Source organism: Mus musculus, chromosome 11, assembly GCF_000001635.26.
Source record: "Mus musculus strain C57BL/6J chromosome 11, GRCm38.p6 C57BL/6J".
Classification (NCBI taxonomy): Eukaryota; Metazoa; Chordata; class Mammalia; order Rodentia; family Muridae; genus Mus; species Mus musculus.
The window spans coordinates 83,646,549-83,665,997 of record NC_000077.6 but is presented as its reverse complement, the minus strand read 5'-3'; the positions used below and the strand labels follow the sequence as shown (position 1 = coordinate 83,665,997).

Genomic DNA, 19,449 nt, shown 5'->3' with positions numbered 1-19,449 from the left:
CAATCAGACCTATGATTCATTCAATTCTACTATTCTCTCTGGCCTATGTAAAGTAAGTGATGACTAAGACTTATAAAGTAGTCATAGCTTAGGCCATTGATATTTTACAGCCAAACCGGACACTCTGGCTTCTGTCATCCCATTTGCTTTATGGTTTAGATTGGTGACCCATGACTAAGATGAACTTCAGAAAACCTTGTCCTCTTTCTGGATGCACCACATCCCCTTCCCTCCGTATTACACTGTAGCCCCTAATCACAGACCCACCCCCAACTCGGAATGTCAGCCTGATAACCCTTAGGATCAACATGGTCCCTCTAGATTACTCTTTCACAATGCTTTCCAAATCAAATTTACAAGCCTCAGAAAATCCCTTCTCTCTGTGTCTCTGTTTCTTCCTTTGTAAAACTGTGGGCACCAGCGCCCACTTCATACAGAAGAGCTAAGGGAAGACTGAAGGTGCTGAAGGGGTTTGCAACCCCACAGGAAAAACAATATCAACTAACCAGACTACGCAGAGCTCCCAGAGACTAAACCACCAACCAAAGAATATACTTGGAGGGATCCATGGCTCCAGATACATATGTAGCAGAGGATGGCCTTATCTGGCATCCGTAGGAGGGGAGGCCCTTAGTCCTCTGGTGGCTTGATGCCCCAGCAAAGGGGGATGCTAGAATGGTATGGTGGAAGTGGGTAAGTGGGTGGAGGAGCACCCTCATAGAGGCAAAGGGGAGAAGGGAGATGGGGGATGGGATGATGGGGTTGTGGAGGTGTTATCAGGAAGGCAGATATAATTTGAAATGTAAATGAATAAAATGATTAAAAAAATAAATAAATAAAATACCATTTTCATTAGAAGTATTGACAGAATATTTTTCTCTTTTTTGAATATTATTATTTTCATTTATTTTTTTTTATTTTTTACTTTTATTAGATATTTTCTTTATTTACATTTCAAATGTTATCCTGAAAGTTCCCTGTACCCTCCCTCCACCTTGCTCCCCTACCCACCCACTCCCACTTCTTGGCCCTGGCATTCCCCTTTACTGGGGTATACTTTACAAGACCAAGGGGCCTCTACTCCCAATGATGGCTGACCAGGCCATCTTCTGCAACCTATGCAGTGAGAGACTCGAGTTCTGGAGGTACTGGTTAGTTCATATTGTTGTTCCACCTATCAGGTTTGGCAGAATTTTTGAGAGCACATAGCCAAGAGCACTTGTAAGGGTCTCAGCATTTACTCAGTAACTGTGGTTTATACCTAATAGCACCAGGTGGTTTCAACCTAAATCAGAATCAAGGCAAAATCACAACTATATCTTAAAGAAAGATTTATTATGAAAATGCATGAAATCAATTTCACAGTCATATCCACAATAGCAGAGAAACAGCAATGGTGGACCATCTCCATGGGAGACACGCGTCCTATAACTAAAACATAAATAATAGAAATAATACTCCCCCAAAAAAACAAAACAAAGTCTACACAGAGATTTAAATTAAGAAGAGGGGCAGGAAATCTGAACGTGAGGAGCAAGGACGCTTCTCAGTGAGAAGCATCAGGGCTGAGGAGGCCTCTCCTGAAGTGGCTCCTCCTGCCCTGCCGCTGGAGCTGCTCAGTTCAACTCCAAGTCACTCATGTACTCAGTGACCCAGGGCTCACTGGGGTTAGCACAGATCTGTCTGCCTCTTTTGGTCAGGAATCTGTAAAAGAAAGAGAGCACAGATGAGAACCCCATGGGACCTTAGAGGACATCTACCACTGTCCTTTGCCTCAAGACATATGCCTATGCCTTTGAAATCAAGCCATAGAGACAAACACATTTAAACCAGAGAGAAAGCTCATTCAATATCTGACTTCCAGTCCACCATCTCCCTCTATTGGCTGTTAATTCTTAAGGAAACAGACGCTTAAGGACTAATGACTGTCTGATAGACTCTATTTAACAGCAGACTTGGAAATCATGTTCTGCTTGACCATTGTTTGTATGGGTAGCCATAGTACATCATCCTTTCTGGATGACCCTACATTAGACCCCCTATAACTCTGACCCATAGGTGTAGCTGCAGCCTCAGGGGTTCCCTATATTAGAAAACAACAGGCTTGATAATCAATATGAATATGTCTCCCAATTTTTCAAATGCCCTTTCTACATGCTCTTCTAACATAGTTTAAGCAATCTATCTAAATAGTATGTATGCGTCATCTTCTGTTTTCTAGTTCCGTAGCGTGTAGCAACTTCCTCCCCAAAAGCCATTCCTGACTCCACACTTTACTGCCCATCCAGCAGCCACCAGAACCCCATGACCTCACTGTTCTTTGGCAGAGCTTCAACCCTTAGAATTGACCCCCGTCAGTTAGATAACATTTTCACCTGAACCTGGCCCTTTTCGAATCTTGCCCTCATCCCAATGTGTACTTACACCACAGCTGGCTTGGAGCAAAGACTGCTGGTCTCATAGTAATCCATCACAAAGCTTCTGTGAAGCTGCCGGGAGGTGTAAGAGAAACAGCAGGAAGTGGGAGGGTCAGAGCCCACTGGAAGGAAAAGTGAGGGTAAGGTCAAAACTGTACCAGGCACTGTTCATTATAAATCTTCATTGAGCATTCTTATGGACTACTGGAACCCAAAACATGGTCCCTGAAATCTATGGTCATCCACCCAGAATGAGACTTCTTTTTCTTTTTAATTAATTAACTAATTGATTAATAAACTTTTATTTATTTATATGAGTGCACTGCAGCTATCTTCAGACACACAGTAGAAGAGTGCGTCGGATCCTATTACAGATGGTTGTGAGCCACCATGTGGTTGCTGGGAATTGAACTCAGGTCCTCTGGAAGAGCAGTCAGTGCTCTTAACCATTGAGCCATCTCTCCAGCCCAGAATGATATTTCTACTCTAACTAGATACTTCTCTAAGAAGAAGGGGAAAGAAATCTAGAAGATTGAAACTAGATCAAAACTCAGAACACCTCTCAATTGCTTCATATTAAAGGTGGGGAAATCAAGGCATAAAGACAAACAAGTTTAAACCAGAGAGAAAGCTGATTCAATATCTGACCATTGGCTGTGAAGGATTCCCTCTTTTGGGAGCTTAAGGATTAATGGCTGTCTGGAAGATTCCATGTTTAACAACAGACTTGGGAATCTTCCCAGCTCCCTCTGGTTCCCCTGCCCAAGCCTGACTATTGAGCTGACCCCAGTTGGAAGACTGGACTAGGTGGGGGCTGGAAGCAGCTGGAAGAGTCAACTTACTTGGTGCTGAGAACCCTGGAGCACAGAAGGCAGCCACGAGCAAGAGGAGAGAGAGGGCAGACACGCAGAGCTTCATGGTGTTGCTCGGGGTTAGGTTTGCACAGAGCTGGGACTGCAGGGCCCAGAAGCTTCAGAAGCTGGCCGAGTGCTGTGCTGATCTGAGTTGGGAACCCCTCTTTATAGGGACTCTGGGGCCTAAGACAAGGGTTGGGGTTGCAGGAAGGAAAACGGAATCTCATGAGTAAAGATGATGTCATGGCATCGAGAAAGAAACTGAAGTTGGCTGAAAGTGAGGAGTTCCTGACAGACTGTCTTCCCCCCAGCAGTGACATCACGGAAGAGAAAGGAGGGAGATGGAGTGGAGAAGTGGGGTGCATGTTGGAGGGGGAAGTGGTACACCAAAGATAGTGACTGGGGCAGAGAAGGGGGGTTGTGAACCCGAGAGGAAGGATGCAATGTTCACACCTGCCACAAAGGCTTGTGGATAAGAAGTCACTTCACTTGGGGGTCGGCACCTCCAGGCAGTGGAGCCTTCAAGTCAATCTTTCCAGGTGGCTGTGATTTCCAGAACAAACATAGGGTGTGACCACAAGAGAGAAGATATTGACCACTCCAGACTCTTCCACACACAGAAATACCATTCAATCAGCATCATTCAGAAGAGTTGGTTTAGCCTATCTAGAACAAGGACAGGAGAGGAAAAAATAGAGATTTCAGGACATTTTATTGGAATAAGAGAAACAGTTTGAAAGTTTGAAAGACCCAATGAATGTTCTAGTATAAATAAGGATTGATACCTAGTGATAGTGTTTGCTGCAGACAAAATGTGTAGCCAACCTAAGCATATGGGTGTTTCCCAGCCAGTCCCTAGGAACATTTCTCATGTTCCTAGCTGCTGGGGACCTGTGTAGAAGATGCAGTCTACCAAGACTGGGGGTCGGGGGACAGTCAAACTCAAAGTAAGGCAAATGAAGGAAACTGGATGGTGGACCCAAGATCTCGCTCACCTTTAGCTCAATTATCCTGACTCACCTGCTTACCCTAGACCTCACACTGCAACATGCCCCTCTCAGAAACAGAAAACAAAGAGTAAAAAACAAGGGAGCCAGGTCTCCTCAGTGCTTCCAAGTTAAAAGCTGGAAAAGACAGAGCAGTGCCCTGGGTTGCTTCACAGTCATTTCACAGAGCACAAGTTTATCCTCCCTCATTGGTCCTCTTTTCCCAGTGCACAGACTGCACCCACCCCTCTGCTACACTTTCTGTCCTCAGCCTCATCGCCCAGGTCTTGTGTTCTGTGTTCCCTGCTGCACACAAGCTAGTCTTTCTGATGAGCTTTCTGGGTTGATGGAGAGTCACACTCACACATCAAGAATGTGTGTCTTTGGGCTCTTAGGTCCTCATGGACTTCATTTCCCATGGCAGTTCAGTTCAGCCTAACTTCCTGCTCATCCTCTGTTTGTCAGAGCACAGGCAGTGGAATAAAACCTCATTGGTCCCTCAAGGAGACCTTAGCCTATTGATGGCATGGACAGTGATAGAACGTCCCGTGAGGTGAAATAAGGTGACACATGAGAGGTGACACACAAGGTGTCAGGGAGTCTGAGAATGAAGGTTATCCTTCATGTGTAGGTAGAAAGTTCCAAGTAAGGTCAAAGTTCACTGGGCTAAGGAGGAGCCTCTGCCTACATTAGCCTGTGTCTTTATCACCTTTTGGTGGAGGGCTATGGAGCCACCTGCTCTGGGGCACTGGGGATGGTAGATGGAAATGGATGATTGATCTGTGATGAGGAGTCTTGTTGTAAGTAGAGCATCCTCAGAGAAGGTGAAGACCATTCCAGAAGTTTAGTTCAGACTATATCACACTGTCTTCATATTACAGATGGGAAAAAAAAAACAAAAAAAAAACAGGGCACCAGGAGGATCCTCTTAAACCTGTAGTGTTGTGGGTCAGAGCCCATGGGCAGCATGACTTTAAGCTGGTTCTTTCTTCCAGTGGTTGTTTACTCACAGAAAGTGGGAACTCAAGTTATAGGACAGTCTACAGGGTACCAGAGGGTAGTAGACTCTTGGGAGACATTAAAGATCCACGGAGGAAGCAGAGGTGTCCGTGTGGACAGCCTGGCATCTCCCTGGGACAGTATGAGGGTTAAGATGTTAAGGGGAATCACTGAGCATTGGGGGCCAAGAGTGAGTGCATGCTTGAAACTAGAGTGCTAGTAGAGGGCAAAAGCTGAGATGGGGAAGCCAAGGTAGCTGGGACACAGAGCCATTTTGCTAAGACAATAAGCCAAGAAGCGGTATTGCCAGTGCAGTATCTCAGTCACTTTGGGAGAAATGGGAGCAAACACTGAATAGTGGATGGAAGAGACAAGTAGATGGTTATGCAGAGCGAAGGTTCTGAATGGCATCTGTAGCAGAGGGTGCCAGCTGAAGCAGCTCATTAGCAACTGCTAGACTCTGGCCACCAGACCGTAGTCACCAGCCACAGCCTATTCCTTGGCTGTCCCAGGTAGAGGGCAGTGACTTCAGAGCATGTTAAATTCCTGAGTGAAACATCCAATCTCACCAGTATCTGGAAACTTCCTGCATTTCTTACGAAGCCCCTTTCTTTGGTTGATGCTTGTACATGTGTTTCTATCCCCTTCCCAGTCAAATGAGAGGAGAGAGAAGGGGAGGGAAGAGATATGACAGGGTTAGGAGGAATTAAGGGTAGATAGGATGTATACATGTGTCAAATTATCAAAGAATAAATAAGAGAGAAAAATCTGAACTCTGAACTTTTAAAAGAAAATTACATTGGTTTGTTTCCCGTCTACCAAAAAAAAAAAAAAAATGTGCAGTTGCTGTAAAATTTCTAGAAACTACTGAAAGACACGTATCTTCAAATCCTTAAGATTTAGGATGACTTAGAATTCTCTATCATTATGTACTGGATTTTAGTTGTTAATACTTAACATTCTTTCTCAACTCAGCCTGCCTTCACGTTGCTAGTTAATATCTGTCAGGGGTGTTAAAGACTTAGTCATTAACTGAGACACACATTGAGGAATCTATGCCATTCCATTGTCTGGAAGTACTAACACTTGTATTTAAGGATTCTACTACTTAGGTAGCTCTGTCCATTCGACTGTTTTGAACTTTTCTCTAAATTGAGCTGAGCACTGAGGGTGATGAGCGAGGCAGAAAGTGGGTACTGATTACTCGGGCAAAAATAAAAAGACCTGTGCTTTGATAAGTGAGATGCATTTATTGCATCCTGTTTCACAGTAGGGCAACTAAAGACAATGATAATAGACTGTATATTTCAACAGAGCTAGAAGAAAAGATCGTGAATGTTTTCACCACCAGGAATTTACTTGATGGATAGACAGATCCTGATTTGAATGTCAGTTATACAGAATGAAATATCACATGGTGCTTATAAACATGTAAAATCTGGGTTTCAATGTTAAATTATTTTTAATTTTAAAAAAACTGGAGACTTACAAAAATGTAAATGATAGTAATTGTGGTTAGCACTTAACACAGCACTTACCATGAGCCAGTGATAGCCTGAGTACTTATGTATTTCATTCTCTCTGTGGTCCTCTGAAGTAGGTATCATTGTTAGTCCCTGTTACTCACAGAAGCACTAAGCACAGAGGGGTGAATAAACAACAGAAAAACACATAGCTGATACACCACGGATTGGGAAATGAAACCAAGGAAGCCTGGCTCCAGGGTAAGTTCATCAGAAAAGGAAACTCACTTCACCATAAATTTCTGTCAAAAGCGTAACGGCCCCATCTTGTCAGTACACCGCAGTTCTTGCTCACGTGATTTGGGGCAATAGAATCCACGAACTTCTCTCTTTTTTTAAAGTCTTAAAAAGTGTGGTAATTTTAGGAGTAGTTTTCAAAGAGATGGGGGTCAGCAAATGGGCATATGTGGGGTTAAAGCAGAAGTGGGACAACAGGGAAAGATTGGGGACAGGAGGCGATGGGAGGGGACAGCAGGGAATGGGAGTCAAGAAAAAAAATAATCTACATTTAAAGATGCCTTCCAGTATCCAAAGATACTGCATGCCCTCCAGTAACCAATATTTAGCCAAAGTTTAATCTTTACATAAAAATGACAAACTTATGTGATTGTTTTCATCTTTAGTAAGTAATAAAATTAGGGGGCTGGAGATGAGATGCCTCAGTGACTAAGAACACTGGCTGCTCTTCCAGAGGCCAAGGGTTCAATTCCCAGCACCTAAATGACAGCTCACAATTGTATAGGATCCAATTTGCTTTTCTGGTATGGAGACAGATGTGCAGACAAACCACTTAAATACATAATATAAATGAATAAATAAATCTTTTTTTAAGGTAGTAACATTTATGTATACAAAAAATAGACATTTTCTTTATTTGTCCTAAATATGGCTATCCGTGGCTGCTATGGGATGCGCCTGTGCCCACGGTACTTCACTCTGCCCTGTGTTTTGCCCTGCCAAGCTGGTGCTCATCATCACAAACAGCTGCCGCAGTACGCAGAGGCGTGGTCTTGGTGGTCAGTGAGTCTGAAGAACAAGATTCAAAGCCAGGTAGGCAGGCAGGGGCCAGGCCTCAGGGAAGTTTCCACGTCACTGGAAACAATGAAGTGGAATTAAAGAACATCCGAGGAAGAGAAGAATGTCTGGAGCTTTAGCAAGATCTCTTTGGCAAAGCTGGAAAGAAACCTTGCTTCTAATTTGCTGCTTATGGCCCTGCTGAGTAGACAGGAGGTTGAACTTAGCAGCATTCATGGGTAGCGAGCAACTGCAGAGCCCTGACTCTATAAAGTATTTGAGTTGCTTTCATTTTGTTTTGTTTCTAAAAGGTTTCTTTTATTATTAATCATATACATGCATGTGTCTATGTGCACCTGATAGCAAGTGCTCATAAAAGCCAGAGGCATCGCATACATCTGGAGCAGAGGTGCAAACACGTGGTTGTGAGCTGCCCAGCGTGGGTGCAGGGAACTGAATGCAGATCTTCTGCAAGAGTCCTTCACAGCTGTGTCATCTCTCCAGCAACTGCACTCCCCTGTCACACCTCCACCCACTGCCACCACTGTCTCCTCCTTCTGTTGCCCACTGCCACAGCCCCTCAGTTTTAATTCCCAGTATAGACTAGTGTAGGTGACTAAATAGATGTAGGAAGTTGTGGTAGCAGACAGTGTGACTTCCTGGTTCCTGATTTGGAAGCTTGAAGGGACAGGATGTTTTCCTGGAATAGATGATCCAGGATTCAGGGGGTGGGTGGAGTCCAGTATCAAGATATATAATATACAATCTAATCTACTGTGGATAATCATGTGCATTCGTGTACACACACACACACCAGAGGAAATGGCATGAACGCAGGCAGGAAATGAAGGGCTCACTGCAAGAGGAAGAGATGGCATCGATGAGTCCTTGTCTCCTGGATGTGAGAAAGGTGCCTGTCTCCAAGGATGCTGTTTCTGTCTTTGAATGGAAGGCCAGACGTAGACTTAGAGTGTTATCATTAGTTAGCCCACTCATGGGGCTGGTGATGTCAAACAAGAGCTGAGACTGGTATCCAGGGAAGTAGAACCTCAGTGGGGACACTAGAAAGAAAACAATAGGCAGAGCTGGATTGTGGGAAGCGTGAGAAGTGAGAGGAGGTAGTGGAGCAGTCAGAGGCAACGACAAGGAAGATGAATTGTCCCACCAGAACTCCCTGGATCTATAGATAGGATATTCTCCTGGATTGTGGTGGGGCCTTGAGAAGGCTGGAATGAACTGGAAATCTAGGACATAGATTAAGCCAGTCCACACTGAGGGCGTCCATTGTGCTACCTTCTGTCCTGCCTACCTAATTGATCTTGGTGTTTCCTCTGAAAAATGAAAATCTTGCCTCGATGGTCTTTTTGTAATTCTTCTCCTCCCATTAGTATTTCAGCTCTTCGATACATTTTAATGCAGAAGATATCTTTATCAAATCTGTGATTTGTCCACTTGCCTCACACTATGTGCTAGGCCTTGTAGCTTTGTTGGAGATACAATGGAAAACAACACAGACCATGAAGTGTATTGATGACCAGGTCCATGTGTGACCCAAGCAAACCATTTTTCCTGGAAACATCAATATGTTGTCACCTAGAATATTTCTGACATCTGCCAACTCAACCCTTCCATGACCTACGCAATGTGTGTGTTAAGCATGTACTATGTGTATAATAAGTCATCTTTTCAATCCAAGTGAAAACACATGGTAAAGGGCTATTTCCTGGTTTGGGGATTGATGCAGAAAGTCTTAAAATTCTATAAACATTAAGGATCTCATATCCCATCAATTACCTTCATTTAAAAAACCAAGCAAAGAGTACACATGGAGGGACCCATGGCTCCAGTCTCATATGTGACAGAGGATGGCCTTGTTGGACATCAGTGGGAGGAGTGGCCCTTGGGCCTGAGGATGTTTGATGCCCCAGTGTAGGGGAATGCCAGGGTGGGAAGACAGAAGTGGGTGGGTGGGGGAGCACCCTCAAAGAGGCAGAAGATGGGGGATGGGATGGGGGTTTTTGAAGGGGAAAATATTTGAAATGTAAATAAAGAAAACATCCAATTTAAAAGAGAAAAAAAAAAAAGAACGAAATTCTACAAATTAGAGACTAGGTCAGGAGACCCACCAAGTTAGACTCATCGTGTGCCAGGATTTGGTTATCTGGATGCCACTAACTTGATGTTGGTTGAATTTGGTTAAAACAGACCAGGCATCATTTAAATTTAAAACAAAAATTTTACATAGATGACTGGGGACCCACTGCAGTGCGGGCCGGAATTCTGGAAGTAGGAAGTGCCCATTGCCAGAAAAGTGATGACACAGAAGCATTCATTTCCCCTTCTATCTTCCCCAGCTTTTAGAATCCAGCCCTCAGAAACTGAATCATAGGTATGAAGGTGGCTTCCTAAGAAGTGAGAAGATGGTGGTGGGGGAGGGGCTGATGACTGGGAGACAGAAGCAGTAGATAGATAACAACACATGGTCTGATAAGTTCCTGTTGAGAATGGGCAACTTCTAGGTGTTGTTAGGGTGACTGTGTATGGTTTTGCTTCTGTGACAGGGTCTCATGTAGCCAAGGCTAGCCTCAAATTCATTATGTATCTGAGGATGACCTTGAACTTCTGGTTCTCCTGCCTCCACTCCTGGTTTTCCTGGGATGTGGTTTCCAATGAAACGAGTGATTATGATGCTTTTCTTTAGAATTGGTAGTAGATAGAAAGAAACATGGACGCCCCTGTCCTGATGAAGCTGCCATTGCCCTTGCCTTTGCCTTTGCTTTGTCTCATGCTACCAGTGTTAGCAATTATCCAGAAGAACAGAAACAGAATCCAAGTGATCAGCCCTAAATACATGCATGTAAGAGCAATACTTAATGGACTCAATAGGTTGTGTGTGTGTGTGTGTGTGTGTGTGTGTGTGTGTGTGTGTGTATGTATGTATGTATCAGGAACAACTGTAGAAGAAGGAGCCATGAATTTGAGAGGGAGTTTGGGGCATAGGAGAAGTTGGAGAGGTGGAGTAGTGGAAAAAATGTAACTCAGTATGTGGGAGCCAGTAGAGTGTCAGTCGCATAGGGCAAGAAGAAAATCTGGTTCAACACAACTCAGCAGCCCATCTAGAGTCTGACCCTGGGCAGTCTATCTTACACATTTTTAAGTGCAGTACAGTTTAGAAAAAAAAAAGTTTCCTGGTGTGGCTCAAACCCCAGTTACATCGAAACTCTTCTCAAAGCCCATGTCACTTCGTCTGTGAAGATGGGTTCGAGAGATAGGCTACATGTGTTACCTTAAGGGGCTAGAGGGGGATCTGATGTGGTCTTGGTCATACAGAGAGTGTAGAGATCATTTGGGTTCTTTACCATTTCTGGTCCTGCTTGTGGGAGCTTGGGAGATCCCCCGGCCATACAGATAACACAAAGGTCACCTAGACGATTCGCCACTTCCGGTCCTGCTTATGGGAGCTTGGTGTGGCCTGGCCATACAGATAGTACAGATCATCAGGTGTTAAGTACCTCTAGTCACAGTCATCTGGGTGGAAAACAGGCTATACACATCTCCCACTGAAGAAACAACCACGTGTATTCAACATTCCTGCTTTCTCAGAACGTATCTGTGAGCACAGGGGCATTTGTGCTCCCATCAACAGTACTAATGTATGAAAGTATCAAAAATGCTACAGCATAACAATAAAAAATGTTTAAGGACACAGAAGACAAAAAATATTTTTAAGCCATTATACTTAGCCTCTAGTCACTAGTAATTAATTTCCACTCCTTTTTAGATGAGAATTCTTTTTCATTTGTTTGTTTGTTTTTCAAACAGGATTTCTCTGTGTAGCCTTGACTGTCCTGGAACTCAATCTGCAGACCAGGCTGGCCTTGAACTCACAGAGATTTACCTGCCTCTACCTTCCCTGGTGCTAAGATTAAATAAATGCATGTGCCACCACCATCCAGGAAGATTTATTTTTTTAAGATTTATTAATTTTTATTGGATGCATGTGAGTATTTGTCTATACGTATGTATATACATTGTGTGAGTGGCTTTTGCCCAAGAAAGTCAAAAAAGGATATTGGGTCATCTGGAAGTGTAGTTACAGGTGGTTGTGAGCTATCATGTGAGTACCAGCTACTAGGCCCAGGAGTCCTGCTGAGTCATCTCTCTCAAGCCCCCACTATGAGAAATATTGATACAAAAATCTCAGAATAGGAAAAGTTCAATCTTAGCAAGACTTTGATGTTATAAGCAGCACCTCAAGTTGTTCTGGTAGTCCTTTCATTTTGGGAGACAGTGAGATACATTTCATTTCAAAATGCAAAATGCCTTAGCAAGCTTTCTTAGCAGGCAATATTATTTGCTACACATAGACTAAGAAACTGAGAAGCCTAAGCAGAGGTCTGGAGACATAAGTTTAGGTCAAAAATAAGGTCCAAGGTGAGACATATCCAGCCAGCTACAGCTGCTGAGAACTACTGGGTCCTATGATGTTCTTTTTTTGCACTAAAAGAGATAGCGTTTCCTAGCAACCCTCCCTTTCCTGCATACTTTTCCCTCAGAAGATAGCAACACCTCCTCGAAACCTGAAGGGTATTCATCACTCCTCTTCCGTAGCAGCCATTAATTTAATGGCTAGATGTTCTCCAGAGAGTCGGGCCAGAGCCATTAGCAGCCTTGGTGCCTAAAACAGGCCAATCACTTCAAAAGTCAACTTGCCATAAACCTCTTACACAATCATGTGATGTCAAGACTTAGAAACACCCCCTCCCCACTCCCCGCTTCCGGGGGTCTTTTTCCTTTAAAACCCCCTTCTCCCAGACCTTGTAGTCATTCACCTAACCTGCTGCATCAGGGAAGGTTTGCACCCTGAGCTCAAATAAACCCTCATGTAAATTGCATCAGAGTCTAGTCCTGATGGTCTTTGGGATTTTGTGATCTGGGCATAACAATACCTGACTACCTGACTTTAGCCCCTGAAGAGAGGAAGCTGGTGAATGCTGTCCTCTGACCTTCACATACATGCTGTGTCACATGGCACACTCACATGCACATGAACACGTGTGAATGCACAACATGCAATATAGTAATAATAATCATAATAAAATAAAAGTTGAAAAATGAGAAAAAAAGTGACTCTGTAGACACTTGGAAGGGACAGACTGCCCAAGTGTGTCCTTGGTTTGCTTATGCCTGAAGCCCTCCACCGTTTTCTTGGATCTAACCTGTGAACTCCAACTCCTCTGGAGAGATTTTAAAGTCTCCTTGGTTCAACCCACCACAACTTAGCTTCACCATCGCTGTTCCCCAAAATTCTCTGTCATTCCACTGAACCCACAAAGTTATACCCTACCACTCTGTTCATATACATTCAAATTTTGTGTGATTCTTTTTAATTTTTTTGAGGTTACAATTACATAAATTTCCCCTTCCTTTTCTTCCCTCTACACTTTCTCAAACTCATGACCCTTTTTCCTTTGTCATTACATATATATGTGCATGTGCATATTGTGTGTGTGTATTATATGTGTGAGAAATAGATAGAGAAAGAGAGAGAGAGATGGTGTGCATTCTTAAATACATAAATACAATCTGGGTCAGTCTAGTTAATGTTATTTGTTACTTGTATGTATGTTTTTAGGGCTGACCATTTAGTATTGGGTAACCACTTGATGACCTCTTCAGCTCTCTTCCCTGAGGAAGATTATTCCCCATGCCCCACTCCCAGCATTCCTTAGCTGCCAGAACTTCTTTGTGTAGGGTTGAGTTCCTCCTTCCCTGTTAGCTTGTCTATTGGATTTGTCCTTGTTCAGGTCATGCTCAGGCAGCCATGTTGGTGATACTGCAGTGGAGTAGCTTCTATGGAATTTTTAGGAGACACAGTATCACAGCAGACTTCCTGCTTCTCCGGCTCTTACAATCTTTCTGTCCCCTCTTACCCAGTGGTTCCTGAACCCTAGGTGCAGCAGTTTTGCAGCTCCACAGCCCTGAAGTTAGGTAAGCTGTGGATTTCTGTAATGTCTTTGTTGAAAGGAGAAATCTCCTTGACTTTGTGCCTTTAAGACCCTATGAGAATGGCATCCCTTCTATGAAGGCGCCCTGAGTCCTACAGAAGGCTATTCCTCCCTCCCACCTCCGAGATTTTCTTCCCATGGTACTTCCTGCCAAGTTCTATGATCCCTATTCACTTACTTCATCTGTCCCTGCTAGACTATGGAATCTACAGATAAAGGCTACTAAAACAAAAACAAAATCAAAAACAAAAACAAAAACAAAAACAAACAAACAAAAAAAGAGCTCAACTATTTGTCACAGCAAAGTATCAATCAAACAGTTTGGCAAAAACTACCAAAACTGTTTTCAAGGGCTAGAGAGATGGTTCAATGCTTGTTCTGAAAGCATGAGGCCCAGAGTCCAGATGCGCAGTACCTTCCTAAATGCCAGTGGGGATGGTGTTCTGCTGCATAGATTGAACACATTAGCAATAGTGTCTGAGTCACCAATAGTGCGTCAGTATTGTATCGAGGAAGGAAATAAAGGCACTTCTCCACTTGGAGTCACTTAACCAAGATTGAGTCTAGGTTTGAATTCTCCTCTTCATGCTCCTTGTGTCCTCTGCCCTCTGTCTGTTGCATGAGACTGAATCTGTGTCTACCTGAAGGCTGTCTTGACAATCTGTCTCCATATCTGTCTGTGTGTGACTCTGTCTCTCTGTGTCTGTGTGCCTCTGTCCCTTGGGTGACTGTTGTGTGACTACGTCAGTTGTGTGACTGTCCCTATCACAGACTTGCTTTGTATTTATTGAACAGCACAGAAAACATCATCTGGGGAAAGAAAGGGACACATTATAGGAATCTTTAACAGGATTGGATTAAGTCACTGGCTCCAACTGACCCAGACAACAAACTGTACTATAAGCATCATGCATATCAGCCAATATCCATAAATGGGTTTTCATTTTAGAAGAGTTCTTTCAACATCTATATTTGCTGCTTTCAGCAAATGGTTCACATGCATTGTTCTGGGTCCAGGGGGATGGAAGAGGACATAATTTAAGATTATGGCAATGCTTTTGCTTAGGTTGTAAAAGTTGATCACATGAGAAACCCAAGGCAAATACTGCTGATTGTTACATTATTCTCTTAAAGGCTGAGTACACAGTAGGAGAGCAGACTTAAGTCCTAAGTGATCTCGGGTACATTATTAATTCTGAGTGTGAGACCCAGCAAAAGTTCCAGTCTCTTAGAATGTATGAGACATTTTTAAAATCATAATATTGCATCACCACAGCCTGCCTGTCAATTCTAGTCTTGGAGTGCAAAGATTGGGGCTAATATGGCAGACCAGCCATATTAGTGAGCTCTGGATTTGATTAAGAGACCCTGATTCAGTAAGTAACATGGAACATCGACGGCGGATGGTTCCTGACATCAGTCTTGCATCTCTACATGCACATGCATGCACACACACTCACATACATGAAGCACACACACACACACACACACACACACACACACACACACACACACATGCACACATGCACACTCACAAGCACCTTCTTTCAAACATGATGCTACACACTTGTAATCCTAGCACTCCAGAGCCTGAGGCAGAAGGATCATAATTTTGACTACCTAGTGAGACCTTGTCTCAGAAGTTAAAAGCAATTAAAAGTAAAACACTGGATAACTGCTTACTTTTAAACTAGTGATATTGAAAATGCTTTAAACTAAGTGAGTACATGAGTATGTGAGAGGACAGGAAGATAATATCTCACCAAATAAAATTTAAAAATCTCAAAATATAAGAAAATTAACCACTCACAGGCCCATCTCACAAGTTTTAATAATTCTTTAAAGTTTTTATTTTTAGTGATTTTTTAAAAAAAAATTCCAGTATTATTTATTTATAATGCCTGGGTTTGGTGTGAAAAACTGTATATTTCCAGATATTTGTAGAATTCTTCACTTTGTAAAACTTGTACAATGTTTCTTGATATTTTTATCACCAATGTTATGAGTGTACTTATGTCATTTTAATTTTAAGAGCTTCATAAACAAGCAATCCAATGTATATACTATAATTTAATTTATAATTTTTTCATAGTGAAAGGTTTTGTTTCTTTAGTTTCAAGTTATAATGACAATGGACCAGCTGTCTCAATATTTAGAGATGGCTTTACATTTGGGTTGTTTCCCCAAAAATCTTTCCTAGAAAGGCTATTTCTAGCTTAATGGAAAAAATATTTTTAGGCTTCTCACATATTAACGCCCACACTTGAAGTATCTTTATGATCCACAACTAATGTTCAACCCAGTGGCCTAGTCACTTTGCGGCTGATGATTGGACAAATGTCTTAAATGTGACCGCGTCTTCCCCATTGCTCGAGCTGGAGATGCTTTTCCTCAGTCCCTCACTGTGGTGGTAGGAGGGGCTGTTGTGCCACCATCCACAGCTATTCTTCCATGTGGTTAGAGAAGCTGAGAAATAACGAGAGTTTCCGTTCCATGGCAAGGAATGGGTTTGGAGTGTTTATTCACAGAACGGTTCTCATGAGATGGGACCAGCTAAGAATAGCCCTGGGTTGACACTGTCCTACCTCCTCCTGCTCATAAGAGAAACTACTTCCCCACAAGAAGAAAGAATAGGTCACGAGTTGAGAGCTGAGACTTATATCTCAGAGATGCTATTCTTAGATATCCTGGGCCCCTGTGGTCACTGTGGACCCTGGGTTGTGTAATATCCATCATGACACCATTGCTGTGCTTAAAATTTTCCCTCCTCAGCCCCGGATTCCATTTCCTCATCTGCTAGGGCTACCTATAAGAGAAGGGGCATATGGCTTCAGACACCAGAAGGATACAAGCAGCAGCGAGTACCAGTCCCTTTTCTGTTCTGCTGACAAGCTCACCCTCTGTCACCTGCTCAACATCATGAAGGTCTCCACCACTGCCCTTGCTGTTCTTCTCTGTACCATGACACTCTGCAACCAAGTCTTCTCAGCGCCATGTGAGTCTACACTGCTACAGGAGGTGTCCCCAGTCTCTGGTCTAAGGCAGACCATAGCAGTCTTTTCTGTGGTTTCAGAGTCTACAAGAGAAAAGAAGCTGGTCTTTCTCTTTGAGATTTTTATTTTCCTCTCTATGGTGTGGAAGGGTCTAACCTTTTATAGGTACCCAGAACTTGAAATCACAGTAAGGATAGTGTTGTCATGTACTTACTAGCCAGCCCTGGGATTCTTAAGGAGCTCTGCCTCTGGGATGTCTTATGGTGATGCTCTGGTGTCTTCTTTGCTGACTTCTGGTATTAGAGAAAGCTGTGGGAAAGACACAGGGCAACACATAGAGAAAGAGAAAGCCCACAGTGAAAATATAGATAGAACAGAGACAGAAACAATGACATTTCTGGTCCCAAATGCCCAAATGCCTTCAGATCCTTAGCCTTCCAACTCCCACCCCAAGCACCTTCCTCGCCTCTTAAGTTGTTTTAGGTGTCCTACCCTGTTCAATGATGACTTTCTTCCCCTACAGATGGAGCTGACACCCCGACTGCCTGCTGCTTCTCCTACAGCCGGAAGATTCCACGCCAATTCATCGTTGACTATTTTGAAACCAGCAGCCTTTGCTCCCAGCCAGGTGTCATGTAAGTTCTGTTCTCGTGCTTTTCCTGATAAAGTGGGGTGAGGAACAGTGTAAGAGAGGGTTTTTCAGTCGTGGGGTGGGGGCGGGGGTGCAGTCACAAAAAGGGAAGCACAGGATCATCTAAAGGGTGCCAGTGAGAGGACGGGAGCGATGGAGAAACCACAGAGGAAGTCAGACTCTCCCATTGGATATTTAAGTTTTTTGACCCTTACCTCTCTCTGTGTAGTTTCCTGACTAAGAGAAACCGGCAGATCTGCGCTGACTCCAAAGAGACCTGGGTCCAAGAATACATCACTGACCTGGAACTGAATGCCTGAGAGTCTTGGAGGCAGCGAGGAACCCCCCAAACCTCCATGGGTCCCGTGTAGAGCAGGGGCTTGAGCCCCGGAACATTCCTGCCACCTGCATAGCTCCATCTCCTATAAGCTGTTTGCTGCCAAGTAGCCACATCGAGGGACTCTTCACTTGAAATTTTATTTAATTTAATCCTATTGGTTTAATACTATTTAATTTTGTAATTTATTTTATTGTCATACTTGTATTTGTGACTATTTATTCTGAAAGACTTCAGGACACGTTCCTCAACCCCCATCTCCCTCCCAGTTGGTCACACTGTTTGGTGACAGCTATTCTAGGTAGACATGATGACAAAGTCATGAACTGACAAATGTACAATAGATGCTTTGTTTATACCAGAGAAGTAATAAATATGCCCTTTAACAAGTGACTGGTGTTGAGTTTTATTTTATTTTATTTTATTTTTATTTTTCTGGAAAGTCAGACTTACTGGTTAAGAGGAATAACAGCAAAGAATAGGAAGCTGTGAATGGAAGTTGGGAGTGTGTTGGAAGGGGTGGGGAGAGGAGAATGGGGAGACTCCCATGGAGTAGACTTCTCCACTTCATAATGGAAATGTGGATCTGGAACCCTAAAATGGTGACTATTTTGTGAATCAACTCATAATGAACCTTCACTATAAAAAGTCACCATTTAAATAATTTTATCATCCAATGGAGTATTAGTTATGCATACCACAAATCAAGCTTTCTTAGGAACAGTTTTGAGGATTACCCTAAACTTGGTGTTATTTTTATACCTTGTCCATTTGATATTAGTGTTTTGTTTTGTTTTGAGATACAGTCTCGCTATGTAGCCTTGTCTGGCCTGAAACTCAGAGGTCTGCATGCCTTTGCCTCCTGAATGTTGAGATTAAAGGAGTATGTCACCATGCCATGCATCCCCTGAAAACATATGCATCAAAGGATTGGTCCCAGGTACAGCAGGGTTCAGAGGAGGAGCCTTTGGGAAGTGATTGGTTCACAAGGGCTCTAACCTCATGGATTGTATGAAGCCATACTTTAATGGGTTTGGAGATTTGGATGGGCTTTCTGTGGTGGAAGCAAGACCTATTTCTTGGTTTCCACTAGCAGGCAGCTTTTGTCCACATGCTTCTGCCATGACAAGGCCTCGCCGTCTTGCTGAAAGTACCCTAGCCAATTTCAGCAACCATGCGCCAAAATAAACCTTTCTTCCTTTGAGCTGAGTTTCTCTGCCCAAACTGGAGGAGACTTCAGCCCACCTGCCAAAACAGCCACAGCTGTCATGGCCAAGGTGGAAATCCTGCTTATACTCTGAGCGACATTACGTAAATGCCTTTGTTTCAGTCACCATTGTTCCAGGTGCCCTGAAATAGTTCCAGAAGTATCAGAGGGCACTGTGGCACAGCCAGAGAACCATGAAGCCAGCACAGCAGTCCAATGCACACAGTCCAGCAAAGATGAGGTGGATGCTGTCTTCACCATTGTGCTGTCTTTCACCCTGGGTTTCTGATCTCTACGTGTTGCATTTGTGGGGGACTTTTTACATTATGATTCATTTATGTCTTTCCCCCAGAAAATTATTTCTACTCTCAAAGGAGTAACCTTATCTGGCCCCACTTGGGACTCTTTCTTGCCATGGAGATTATGAAAAGCACAAAAATGTTGGACAGCCCCAGAGTTTTCTTGGCACACCTGCCCCTA

At 43.3% G+C, this 19,449-nt stretch overlaps 2 protein-coding genes across 3 annotated transcripts; one reads left to right on the top strand and one right to left on the bottom strand.

Annotated features, from left to right (window-relative positions):
• Positions 1-1,314: 1,314 nt before the first annotated feature.
• Positions 1,315-17,374, bottom strand: Ccl4 (chemokine (C-C motif) ligand 4). 2 transcript variants are annotated; one of them, XM_011248832.1, is made up of 5 exons: positions 17,287-17,374; positions 17,009-17,103; positions 3,260-3,454; positions 2,425-2,539; positions 1,315-1,704 (listed from the first exon to the last, which is right to left on the bottom strand). In XM_011248832.1, the coding sequence occupies exons 3-5, from the start codon at positions 3,333-3,335 to the stop codon at positions 1,617-1,619; spliced, it is 279 nt and encodes a 92-aa protein (XP_011247134.1). In that variant the 5' UTR covers positions 3,336-3,454; positions 17,009-17,103; positions 17,287-17,374; the 3' UTR covers positions 1,315-1,616. The 2 variants fall into 2 exon arrangements, with proteins under 2 accessions (XP_011247134.1, NP_038680.1); NM_013652.2 differs by lacking the exons at positions 17,009-17,103; positions 17,287-17,374 and having other exon boundaries at positions 3,260-3,414.
• On the top strand, positions 16,620-18,155 carry Ccl3 (chemokine (C-C motif) ligand 3). Its single transcript, NM_011337.2, has 3 exons — positions 16,620-16,796; positions 17,318-17,429; positions 17,655-18,155. Exons 1-3 carry the CDS (start codon positions 16,721-16,723, stop codon positions 17,743-17,745), a joined length of 279 nt encoding a protein of 92 aa, NP_035467.1. The 5' UTR covers positions 16,620-16,720; the 3' UTR covers positions 17,746-18,155.
• The last annotated feature ends 1,294 nt before the right edge of the window (positions 18,156-19,449 follow it).

Coding starts and splice junctions, on each gene's coding strand:
- Ccl4 (XM_011248832.1), bottom strand. CDS start 3,335: ATGAAGCTCTGCGTGTCTGCCCTCTCTCTCCTCTTGCTCGTGGCTGCC. Junction 2,540..3,259: donor TCCAGGGTTCTCAGCACCAA/GTAAGTTGACTC, acceptor TTTTCCTTCCAG/TGGGCTCTGACCCTCCCACT. Junction 1,705..2,424: donor TGCTCCAAGCCAGCTGTGGT/GTAAGTACACAT, acceptor TTTCTTTTACAG/ATTCCTGACCAAAAGAGGCA.
- Ccl3 (NM_011337.2), top strand. CDS start 16,721: ATGAAGGTCTCCACCACTGCCCTTGCTGTTCTTCTCTGTACCATGACA. Junction 16,797..17,317: donor CCAAGTCTTCTCAGCGCCAT/GTGAGTCTACAC, acceptor CTTCCCCTACAG/ATGGAGCTGACACCCCGACT. Junction 17,430..17,654: donor TGCTCCCAGCCAGGTGTCAT/GTAAGTTCTGTT, acceptor CTCTCTGTGTAG/TTTCCTGACTAAGAGAAACC.